Below are 13159 nucleotides of genomic sequence, written 5' to 3' on the forward strand. Positions count from 1 at the left end.
GTCAGCCTGAGCCGCCCTGTGAACCTTTCGTGGCTGAAGGTTCCATTGAGGATTCTTGCTTTAATCTACTATTCTCTCAAAGATGGCAAAATGTTGACTTCATAACTGTCCTTTTGCATTTATTAGTTGGAATTCCTTAGAGAAGAGCTCAACTGGTTATCTTGAAATGCAGTTTATTCAGGAAAGGTCAGATAAATGCTTTGGCTCTTTATTGACAGTTTTTAGAGTAACCTCATTCAGTTGTGGTCAGGTTGAGTATCATACATAAATTATGTATTTGTGTTTCAGTACATTCCAGTCATTGTTTTTGCTGAATTTGTCTTATCTTAGACCAAGGAGTCCCCCTAGGCATTTGTTTAAAGAAGATGAACTCATTTCCTGCCTTGTAGTAATAAGAGACCTAAGCGATTGTAAACTTTCTATTAAAGCCCCATAAATAGAACAGAGTTGTTTGCATTTTTACTGTCCATTGATTGAATATGTGTGTGATACTTCTTTCCTAGCTCCTTCTTTACCCTCTGTATTTTGTTTTCAGGACAGTTTTCTTTGCCAATAGACAAAAGACAGCTGTATGAGTTTGATATCAAAGTTCCACTGCTGGTTCGGGGACCTGGGATCAAACCAAATCAGACAAGCAAGGTAGGTGCCTGAGAAGCTGACGCTGTTTACAGGTAGCATTTGCCTGAGAAAAGAAGGCTGTTCTCTGAAGAGGAGGCTGATTAGACTTCTCCTGCGAGGATGAATTGTGTTCGGCTTAAGATCTTATGAGTGTATTTATAAGTCTTGGAGACGGTGATTCCCTTATTTATTTATTTGTTTGTTTGTTTATTTATTTATTTATTTATTTAAACTCCTGGCCACCTTCTTTTAATTGTATTCTCCCCCTCCATCCTCCCATATATACATATATCACTAGGAGTAGCTTTGATTTGTCCTTCGAGACTGTAAATCTTTACTTTGTCCTGGAGCAGTGACTTTTTACCACTGTCCTCAACATCATGTTCTGAAATTGGGAAAGGTTCAACATCCAGAATGGTTCTAGTGGACTCACTTGGACTAGAATAGGGACCCAGCCTCTGCTTTTTTTCTTAAGCCCACAGGTAATACAAAGAAGCAGCCCAGTTTGGGGCCCACTACCCTGTAGATCAGAGCTCAGGCAGATACCTCTGGGGACCTTGTTAAAATGCAGATTCTGATTCTGCATATCTGACCTCCCCGCTGATAGCTGCTGCCAGTCTGACCTCACTGAATATAAGGCTATAGAAAGCATGTCTTCTGAGGATTTTTTTCCCTCTCTCTGTGGAACTGCTTGTCCCACATGCATTTCTGTTTTACTGATTCTCTCTCCTAGAACTGTCATAATATACCACTTTCTTTTGTTGCCATTCCCATTTGGTTTCAGTGTCTTTTCCCAAACTTGGTACCAAATACTGAGGCACGTTTTTCCTAGAGATTCTAGACACTCTGATCCAAAACACTTTGGTCTAATGCTTGGAAGGTAAGAATTGATAGGTTCTACTAGTTGTGTCTTCTCTAATAACACAATTTCAGTCCCAGCTCTGTGAGACAAAAGAAAATGAGCAAATACATCACTTGAGCTAGAATTGGAAAATTGGCCAGACTCTCTGGGTATACTAGGTACTTTAGTCTAATTTTGGAGGTTAATGTTTAAATGTAATTCCCTTATTTCTTTTTGTAATGCTCATGATGGAATTCTGTTGAAATTCTTCAGAAAGGTAAAATGGCTTTCATAATTTCTTTTGAGTTTTCTTTTTTTCTTAACACCTACATTCCTAAAGCCAGTCATTTCCCACTACAAATCCAGTACCATGTGAATGGGTCTCCTTTCAAAGGAGATAGGCAAGTTTAGAGGACCATTAAGTCTGGGTTTTGTTTTTTTTTTTTTTAGCCCTTTATTTATTAGAATTTTTTAAATTTAAATTCAGTTAATTAACATATAATGTATTATTTGTTTCAAGGGTACAGGTTTGTGATTCATCACTCTTTTTTAAAAATTAATATATAATGTATTATTTGCCCCAAGGGTACAGGTCTCTTTGTGATTCATCACTCTTATGTAACATTCAGTGCTTATAACATCATGTGCCCTCCTTAATGTCTATCACCCAGTTAACCCATTCCCCAGATCCCCTCCAGTAACCCTCAGTTTGTTTCCTGACATTAAGAGTCTCTTATGGTTTGTTTCCCTCTCTGGTTTTGTCCTGTTGCATTTTTTTCTCTCTTCCCCTAGGATCCTCTGTCTTGTTTCTTAAATACCACATGTCAGTGAGATCATATGATAATTGTCTTTCTCTGATTGACTTATTTTGCTTAGTCTTAAAAGTGTTCTCTTGGTCTTGGTGTTGGAGTGGACTCAAAACATGTTGGCAGCTGGGCGCATTTCCAAGGAGCAGGGCTGCTAGGGCCATTTCTAACCAGCGTGGGGAAGGAGGTGGAATGAGAACGGAATGGAATGTGTCAGCCAGCTGCCCACCAACCAAACCATTCCCTTTATCTTCAAGTTAACAGCGGCATCTAAATATTAAAATCAGAAAAGTTCACCTTCTCCAAGCAGTCTGAATGAAACCTGGTTCCTAGGAAACCATTTCAACAAGAATATCTATCACTTACTGAATGCTTAGTGTGTGACAGGTGCTATTCTAAGTGTATTAGCTATAGGAACCCACTTAGAGATACTGTTACACCCATTTCACAGGTGAGGAAACTGAGGCATAGAAGTTAAATGGCATGCCCAAGATAAAATATCAGAGTCTGCTATCAAATATCGGAGTCTGGCTCCAGAGTCTGTACCTAACCATTACAGTATAGCTCAGAAAATATTTAAATATCTTATGCCAGCAGGCTTGGCTACACAGCACTGAGCAGTCAGGGAAGATTAGTTCTTAATTCCCAGTGTCTGGAGAGCCAGATGCTTCCACTACAGTTGTCAGTGAAAGCCTCTGAGGCACCTGAGCAGAGACCTGGGTGTTGGAAAGGGTTTAGTCCTGCAGAGATCTGTGGGAGGGCATTCTGAGAAGAACAATAAATGGGAAGGCACACATCGAAGAATGAGCTTGGCTTGCTCAGGGGACAGAATGGCAGCTATACCGAACTACTGTCACTTCTAAGTGAAGTGGTTCTCTCTCTCTCATCTCTCTCACCTCCTTGTCTTTGTCTGCTGATTGCTCCTTCTGTTTGGAATGCCCCATGAATGCCCCTTCCACTTCACTAATTGTCCTTGAGAGCTTTGGTTTGGGGTTTCTGCCTGGAAAGTCACTACACCCCCCACCCCCACTTGGGGTAGGTGCCCTTGCCCTGTCCTGGCTGCCCTCACACTTACCACACCCTGCTGAGTTTGTGTTTTTTTACTTGGGGGAGTTCCTATAAGAGAGGCACTGTCTAAGCTTAGAATACCCCGCCCTTAACACGCATTGGGGGCCATCCATGTTGCCTGAATTGACCAATTGCCAATTGACCTTGGTTATTACCAAGGTCACATAGTAAGTGGCAGAACCGGGACTGAAAATTAACTGTGTCTCCTCAAAATCCATGGTGGGGTGGAGTTTGAGGTGAGGGGCTGCTGGGCTGACAGATGTAGTTTGAGAAGTATGAAATGCTCAGTCTCCATCTAGCACAAAGAGTGTCAGAGATGGTGGGTCATTTATCCTGTGTTGGCAGGATAGTTGTCTCAGTGCCATTCGTCCTGCATGAGAGGCGCAGGGTTATGAGTTGGGCATATTAAGCTGAGCTGTCAAAAGCTGATGGTCAAAACAGGGTACGTTTGACCAGTGGGCTTAGCTTTGTGTTAGCCATTGGGAAAGCAGAACAGAAGTGGTTGCGTGGATGCCAAAGACTGGCCTACTGAGGTTTTCTTTCCTGGCTGGAAGTGATTCTAGCTTCAGATTTGGTGGTAGAAATTCATCAAAAGGGTTTTAAGAAAGGAAAAGGTTAGTAGGAGAAAAAAATGACACAGCATGATCCAGGGGAAATAGAACTGAACTGGGGGGTCAAGAAGACAACATATTGGCTTGAAGACTGGCCAGGTAAGCCTTGTTTCCCTGTGTGAAATTGGGAGAATGGTAAGTGGAGAATTCACAACTGTAACTCAGTGACGCCCTGGCTTCTTCACTGTAGGGAAGCTGGGCTTGAGGGATAAATGCAGAGTAGCCGAAGATGTGGGGAGTCTTCTCCTTTCTTCTGTAGTTCAGTGCTTTTCGCTGCGTGGATTTGAGGTGCTGTCTGGTGTGCTTGCAGTCTTTCCTTTGATAACTCTACATGAATTCGGTAATATCAGGGCTTAAATGTCCATTTGGAAACCCAGTGTATCCTTCGTAGAGCAGTCTTATTTTTTCTGCGTAATTGTCTATAGCACTGTCATTCTTCTAGAGCTAAAAAAATGAGCAGCTCCAAAGCATGATATCCTTTGATTTCATGCCCCAGAATTTTCTAAGGGTTTTTATTTGATCAGAATATCTATATACATAAATCCTAAGAACATTCCCAAGCTGTGAGGCTGCGATTATGAAATAATTTACTTTTGGTCTTGTCAGTGCTTCTTAATTCCAATCCATAAATGAATCTTTAAGGTTATACTTAGTGATAAAAGCAGTACCATTTTAGGAACTTGAATTGCTAGTGTTTCTAGAAGTCATTATAATCATGGGCCTGTAGTATCCATTCTGATTCTTGTTTGTAAAAACCAGAGACAGAAGTCTCTGTTGGATTCTTCACTCATGCTCAGTATCCTCTGGAAGTCTCCCATCTTCTGATGTAGTTTGCTGGTTTTGAGATTCTTTCTCTCTTAGTCAAACTAAAGCCTAAAAGGGAAGAGAATTTGTTACTTTTTAGGGAAAATGTGATTATTGCAGATAGCTGGGAACAGAGTCCTGGGATGATGTCTGTGATACTTGGGACAAATCTTAGTGACTCTTGATTTGTACTTTAACTTCCAGACCTTTCTCCCCACAAAGGAGACTGCCATTTGAGAGAGCCTCCCATCATATAATTGATGGCTCTTCAGGCGTTTCCTGATGAAACAGGCAGTCACCATTTTAAATCTCTGTAGGTTTTACAATTTTGGTGTTTACTTTTTTTTTTCTTCTTTATAAAAACTGCCTTGGACATGTTAGTAATACCTGTGGATTTGGCTTCACTTCACTCATGTTCTAGACATAACTGAAGGTCTTTGAGTCACACGGCAGGGTCTTGTTGCTTTGATCCGAGTCTTGAAGTTATAGCTCTGCTTGTCTCGTCTCTCCTGCTGTGATCTCTTCTGTATTCATACCCACTCTCGTTGACTGTATTCAGAGCAGCTCGGTCTGCCTGGGAGACCTGGAATTAGGGAAGATATCTCTTACCCTGGGTCTTGGATAATCCCTAGGGACATTTTTGTGAGTTTTTTTCCTGAGTAACTTTTATACTTAGTGATAGAAGCAGTACTATTTTAGGACTTGAATTGCTAGTGTTTCTAGAAGTCATTACGCTCATGGGCCCATAGTATCCATTCTAATTCTTGAATCTAGAATTAGAATCTAATTTCCTAACTTTTATCACTTAAGTATAAAAGTAAAGAAAGGATTGCCTTTCCCGTGAGTGGCTTACCACTGAATGGTGATTTCTGGAAGCTTAGCGTTAAACTAATTGATTCAGAGCCAAGATAAGTATATTACTCAGCCCTGTACGAGCCCTCATAGCTGCCAGGAAACCTGGCCCCTGATGAACAGTGCTCTGAAGACATTTTCTTGCCTTTTATGTCTGTACTTTTGGTTTTGTTTTTAAATGAAAAGTTCCTGAGTTAGGTTTCACTTTTTTAATCCCCCCCACCTTGGCCTTTCTACGATGCTCTGCATTGTCTCAACAATCCTGAAGACTTTTATTTCCTTTCAGTACATGGTAGCTTTTCAAGTTACGAGCTTTTGATTTTGTTTCAGTTACTTCTCTTTCACTTCCTCATCTGTAAAGCAGGGGAAATACTGCATCCTGGGGTGGCAGCGAGGATTAACAGAGGATAAACCGTAAGCCTGGCACAGAATAGGTGCTTGGTAAACCTTGGCTCCCCTGGTATCCCTAGTGGATTGTCTTCACCACTCTGAGTTTTCCCTAGCCTGTGATTTAAGTGACTTTAGGCCTGCATGTCCACCACAGTGGCCACCAGCCACCGTGCCTGGTGAGCCAAAACATATGTGATAGTCCAGACTGAGATGTGTTACAAGTACAGCATTCCAGATTTCAAAGACTCAGCTCAAAAAAAAAGATAAACTCTTACTAAATGTCTTACATTGCTTACATTTGAAATAGTACTATTTTTGACATATCAAGTTAAATAAAATATATACAATGAATTTCTTCCCCTTTTCTTTTTATTTTAATGTGATTAGTAGATAATTTTAAATTACATATGTGGTCCTATTATATTTCTGTGGGAGTTTGCTGGTTTAGGTCCTAAAGAGGATTTGTATACAGAAGTAAAATAGACTAATAGACCAAAGGAATAAGGCAAGGTGTAAATGCAGGACAGTGACTTTAATGCCTAAAGTGTTTATTTAGCCCATCTTAGTTTTGTGCTCTTTAAGGAAACTCCTGTCAGTACACTGTTGGAATGAGTTTTCTGCAGTCTCCAAAGCCTAGTACAAAAATCTTTTTTTAAATCCCTCCCCTCTACCTTCCTATTGCAAACATTTTTTAATAGTGTTACCACTTTGAGAAACTACAAAAAGGGCTAATATCTTCCTTGATAAGAAGCATTCAACCTGGGGTGCCTGGGTGGCTCAGTTGTCAAGCATCTGCCTTTGGCTCAGGTCATGATCCCAGGGTCCTGGGATCAAGCCCCTCATCAGGCTCCCTGCTCAGCAGGAAGCCTGCTTCTCCCTCTGCCACTCCCCCTGCTTGTGTTCCCTCCCTTGCTGTGTCTCTCTCCGTCAAATAAATAAATAAAATCTTTTAAAAAAAATAAAAAGGAAAGGATAAAAAGAAGCATTCACCCTCTGAAGATTTCAAAAATGTCAGGAGTCTGTTTGAAATCAAATTTAGTGAACTGTAGAAATACATGTTGTAAACACTTTGTGTAAAATAGCGCAACATTTTCTCATGATTCATCAGACTTTGGGCAGTCCCAAAGAAGTTACGAAAAATGTTTTGAAAAATGTTTTTTGCTCAATAACGGTGTGGGTTGAATAGATACATAAGTTCCCAGGGGCATGTATTACAAGTCTTAGAAACCTTTATGTTTCATTTTTTGAATTATTATAATTATATGAATCAATGAGTAAGATCTCAGTAAGTCTGGGCTGTACAAAAGATAATAGCAAATGCTGTTTGTCTCATGGGTGGGGTGGGGGAAGAGCTGTATGATAGAAAAGGAAAACCAGACCAACTGTGTTCTAGATTGCTTGTTTTTCTTCCCTCATTCTCATAGATGCTCGTTGCCAACATTGACTTGGGTCCTACTATTTTGGATATTGCTGGATATAACCCGAATAAGACACAGATGGATGGGATGTCTTTATTGCCCATTTTGGTGAGTATGAAGCCCTCAATCGGGCCTGAGCCAAGACTCTGAAATAAATTCCAGGTTGTACAGATTTAGAATTAAAAATTTAAATCTTAAATCAAACTGTGAAATTTGGAGAATGAGGAATAGAATTTTTCTCTTCTCTCTGGTGGGAAGGAGCTTCTAAAAGACCAATTGGACCATTTATAAACAGATCTGTATCCTCCCTTCTTCCCCTCTCCCCCACCCAAAAACCCATCATAAACAAAGTGAGGACAGATGAGAAATTAGGAAAATATTTGCAACATATGTGAAAAAGGGTTCGTGGTCCCAATTGATGAGTTCTTCACCGTAGTAGATAGGTTTTTAGAAAGATTAATATCCCAGTAGAAAAGTGGGCAAAAGAAGGAACTAATCAACTCATGGAAGAATTAGAAATGTCTACAGTAAGTGCAAAAAAGATTGCTCTGGTGCTGATCAAAGAAATGCTTAACCGTAGGAGGTCTTTATTGCCTACAGAACTGGCAAAGATTAAAAAGATTTATACCTGAGTATTTGCAGAAGTCTGAGAAAATGAAAACTACTTAGACTGGGTTCATAAACATGTAGTCAGTATGAGCTGTCAGGAGGCTAATTTGACAAGACCTTTCACTTCAGAATACATACCTTAAGGGACACCTTGCTGGCTCAGTCAGTAGAGAATATGACTTGATTCTGAGGTTGTGAGTTCAAGCTCCACACTGGGGGTAGCTTACTTAAAAATAACATCTTAGGGGCACTTGGGTGTGTCGGTTCGTTAAGCAGCCAGCTCTTGATTTCGGCTCAGGTTATGATCTCAGGGTCCTGGGATTGAGCCCGACGTCAGCCTCCCTGCTCAGTGGGGAGTTTGCTTCAGGATTCACTCTCTCCCTCTGCCCCTCACTCTGCTCTTTCTCTAAAATAAATATTTTCAAAAAATAAATTTAAAAAAAAAAATAGAATACACATTAAGTATTTGTGTGTATGGTTCTGCACAGAGCTAAGGATCTGTGGAACGATCAATATTAAATCGGAAGAATCAGTGTTAAAATATGTTAGTCATTAATGGTAACTCATTATAGGTGACTATTAATCATTGATTTGTCTGAGTCTGTTACAGTTTATTACTAGGTAATATGTGCTTCATTCAGGAGAATACATGTCACTCACATAAGTTATGAAACCTGAGAAATACCCAGGAACTCATCATCCCATTTAAGAACTCACATATTCCCACTACTGATGCATCTACCTATATGCCTCTCCCCATCCTACCTATCTGTCCCTTGCCTGCCCCTTAGCAGTGATCATATTCCTGAATTTCATGGTTATCATTCTCTGGATTTTATTTTTTTAGTAATTATCATGTACGTATCCTTAAACAAGATACCTTAGTTTTGATACTTTTTTGGCTCTAAAAAAACAAAAAACAAAAAACACCTGAATGTAATCTGGGGCTTTTACCAATTCAGCATTGTTTCCAAACTGATACATGTTGTTCACATATGCCTAATACTCCATTGTATGAACACATCAAAACTTCATTATCTGTTTTTTTTTTGTTTTTTTTTTTTAATTTTTAAAGATTTTATTTATTTATTAGTCAGAGAGAGAGAGGGAGAGCGAGCACAGGCAGACAGAGTGGCAGGCAGAGGCAGAGAGAGAAGCAGGCTCCCTGCTGAGCAAGGAGCCCGATGTGGGACTCGATCCCAGGACGCCGGGATCATGACCTGAGGCGAAGGCAGCCGCTTAACCAACTGAGCCACCTAGGCGTCCCCATTATCTGTTTTTTTATTAGTCAGTAGATTGTTCTCTTGTGCTAGTTTTGTTTTAGGAACAATGATGTTGGGTGCCTGGGTGGCTTAGTCTTTAAGCATCTGCTTATTATAGATCCCAGGGTCCTGGGATTGAGTCCCACATGAGGCTGCCTGCTCAGCAGGAGTCTGCTTCTCCCTGCCCCCCACCCCCCTATTTGCGCCCTCTCTCTCCTGCTCTGCTCTCTCTCAAATTTTAAAAATCTTAAAAAAAACAAAAACAAAAAAACAGTGCTGTTAGTTGATATTTATACCTGTCTTCCAGTTAACATGTATATATACCAATACAAGAACTGCACATTGTTCATTTCTATAAATATTGCCAAGTTATTTTTATAAAACGTCATCATCTTACATTCCCACCAGCAATGTATGAGAATTCCCTTTGTTCTATAAGAAACTGTCAGACAACTTAATTTTTGCCAATCTGGTGGATAGAAAAGACCAAAATTGTATTTGGTCCTGCTTTGCATTTCCTTGTTTATTAGTGAAATGAATCATTTTTAACAGTTTTAATTCCCTTAATTCATACAATTCACTAATTTAAAGTTGATAGTAAGTTCAGTAGTTTTTGGTGTATGCAGAGTTGTGCCTCTATACCATGATCTAAATTTAGAACCTTTTCATCACCCCAAAAAGAAACCCCAGATCCATTAGCAGTCTCTCCCCCATTGCTCCCTCTCTCAGCACCAGGCAAGCACTGATCTACTTTCTAGTGCTATAGATTTGTCTGTGTGGACGTTTTGTATAAATGGAATCATGTATATGTGGGCTCTTGTGACTGGCTTCTTACACTGAGTATAAAGTTTTCAGAAATCATCCTCTTTGTAACAGGTATTAGTATTTCATACTTTTTCATTACCAAATAATACTCCACTGTATGGATATTCCACATTTGTTTATCCATTCCTCAGTTGATAGGTTGTTTTCCCTTTTGGCTATTACGAATAATGCAGCTGTGGATATCTTGTGTACAAGTGTTTGTGCAGACGAATGTTTTCAGTTCTCTTGAGTACATACCTATTTTCCTAGGAATAGAATTACTGGGTTGTGTGGTGACTTATGTTTAATCTCTAGAGGAACTACGAGACTGTTTCTAAAGCAACTGTACCATTTTATATATTCCCATCAGCACTGTACAAGGGTTTGAAGTTTTCCACATCCTTGCCAGCACTTGCTGTTAACGGTCTTTTTATTACATTGTAGTGGTATGAAGTGGTATCTTACTGTGGTTTTGATATATGCATTCCCCTAACGACTGATGATGTTGAACATCTTGTGTGTTTATTGGACATTTGTGTATCTTCTTTGGAGATATGTCTGTTTAGATCCTTTGCCCATTTTTTAATTTGTTTTTTGGGGTTTTTTTTTAAAGATTTTATTTATTTGAGGGGCATCTGGGTAACTCAGTTAAGCATCTGCCTTTGGCTCAGGTCATGATCCTGGGGTCCTAAAATCGAGCCCCACATCAGGCCCCCTGCTCAGCGGAGAATCTGTTTCTCCCTCTCCCCCATCCCTGCTCACTCCCTCGCTCGCTCTCTCTCTCTCTGTCTCAATCTCATGAGTGCTCTGTGTCTCTTTAATACATAAAGAAAATCCTTTTTCTTTTCTTTCTTTTTTTTTTTTTTTAAACACAAGCACTCTGTAACTTTCGTTGGGACAGGACCCTCCCCACTTTCAAAACCGCGTGCACCATTAACTGCGCGGCGGCCACATAAATAAAATCTTTAAAAAAGAGATTTTGAAAAAGCACGTACCTCGGGATGAGAGAGAGCCAGCACACATGCTCATGGAAGGGGCGGGGCAGGGAGGGAGCCCTATGTGGGGCTTGATCCCAGGACCACAAGATAATGACCTAAACTGAAGACAGACAGACTGAGCCACCCAGGTGCCCCTTAATTGAGTTTTTGACGAGTGAATCAGTTTTTCATGCCTTTTGTGTTGCTTCCCTTGTGAAATACCTTTTTGCCCATCATGTTCTCCCTGTCTGTGACTTGTCTTTCCTCTACATTAAGATTTGAGAACACAGGAGTTAAATGTATAAATCGTCTCTTTTATGGTTAGTATTCTTTGTGTCTTGCTTATAAAATTGCTTGGAACCTTGGGTCAAAAAACAGTTCTCCTGAGTTTTCTTAGAATAGTTTTTGTACTTCTGCCTCTTACATAAAAGTCCTTGATATACGTAGATTTGATTTTCTGGTATGGTATGAGTCAGGGATCCAATTTCATTTTTTTTCTCTATATATACTCAGATGTCTTTTCTGTTCCACAGATCTCTCTATCCTTGTAACGGTATCATTTTGTTTTGTTATAAAGCTGTGTAATTAAATCTTTGTAAAGGCAGACCTCTCTGCCCTTGTGGGGACCATAGCTACCACTCTTTATGTAAACTTTAGAACAGCTTTGAAGATTAACTGAAAATTCATGTTGGATTTTTGGTTGGAATTGCATTGAATCTATAGATCCAGTAAGAGGAAATTTTACATCTTTTAATGTTCTCGCACAAACTTTATACTATGTGCCTCGTTTATTTCTAGTTAGGAAAAAAGTCTTCACTGTGGGGGTGAAATTATTTGCAGCATACACAGTTGATCCTTTAACAACATGGGTGTGAATTGTGTGGGTCCACTTACACACAGATTTTTTTTTTTTTAATAAACATGGGAAAATTTTTTGGAGATTTGCAACAATTTTTAAAAACTAGCAGATGAACCACGTAGCCTATAAGTATTGAAGAAAATAAGAAAAACTAGGTATGTTGTGAATGCATAAAATATATGTAGATACTATTTTATTACTTACGATCATAAAATGTATACAAATCTGTTCTAAAAAGTTGAAGTTCATCAAAAGTTACTCAGAATATACATGGCACCATTTAGTCGAGAGAAATACAATGATGTAGTATTAAATTATAACTGCATAAAATCATCGACTGTGGTCCATACTGTATTACTGTATCACTTCCTAGCCACCTCCAGTTGCTGTTACAGTGAGCTTAAGTGTTGCGAGTATCTGCTTAAAATGCTGTGTGATGCTAATCATCTCTGCATGAATAGCTTGTCTCTCCAGTAAATTTGTATCGTTGTAAAAAGTGATCTCATCCAGTTCTCGTGTATTTTTCACTGTGTTTCATGCAATACCATAAGCCTTGAATAACACCATGGGACCCATGCAAAGTGCCACTAGGGACGCTAGAAATGCTCCTGAGAAGCTGAGAAAAGTTACGACATTATAAGAAAAATGAATTGCTTGATATGTACCGTAGGTTGAGGTCTGCAGCTTTGGTTGCCCACCATTTCAAGACAAATTTATCCAGCAGTAAAGGCCACTGTGAAAAAAAAAAAAAAAAATTTCATGAAGCCATCATGGCAGGTATGCCAACAGGTGTGAAAATCTTAAACTTTTTGCAAAATACTTTTTTATCTTGTATTGAAGATGTAGCTTTGTGTAGGTGCAGGATTGCTCTAAGAAAGGCATACCTATAGAACTAATATGATTAAGTAAAAGCAAAGTCATTATATGACAACCGAAAACGAAAGGAAGATGAAGGATATAAAGCTGGAGAATTTAATGCCAACAAAGGATGTTTTGGTAATTTTAGAAAGATTTAGCTTAAAAAATGTCAGTGTAACAGAAGAAGTAGCTTCTGTTGACCAAGAGGCGACAGACCAGTTCCCAGATGCCATTAAGAAAATCATTGAGGGGCGCCTGGGTGGCTCAGTTGGTTAAGCGTCTGCCTTCAACTCAGGTCATGATCTCAGGTTCCTGGGATCAGGCCCCACATCAGGGTTCCCTGCTCAGCGGGGAGCCTGCTTCTCCCTTTCCCTCTGCCTTT

General features: G+C 39.6%; 1 protein-coding gene across 1 annotated transcript in view; it reads left to right on the top strand.

Moving 5' to 3' along the window:
* The window catches only part of GNS (glucosamine (N-acetyl)-6-sulfatase), a 55328-nt gene that overhangs the window by 18052 nt on the left and 24117 nt on the right, over window positions 1–13159 (top strand). Inside the window, exons 9-10 of the mRNA XM_032854907.1 lie at window positions 536–639; window positions 7415–7516. Of these exons, the coding sequence (XP_032710798.1) occupies window positions 536–639; window positions 7415–7516 (206 nt within the window). The remainder of the gene's footprint in view (window positions 1–535; window positions 640–7414; window positions 7517–13159) is intronic.

This window comes from Lontra canadensis, unplaced genomic scaffold (assembly GCF_010015895.1).
Source record: "Lontra canadensis isolate GAN:19392208 unplaced genomic scaffold, GSC_riverotter_1.0 scaffold9, whole genome shotgun sequence".
Classification (NCBI taxonomy): Eukaryota; Metazoa; Chordata; class Mammalia; order Carnivora; family Mustelidae; genus Lontra; species Lontra canadensis.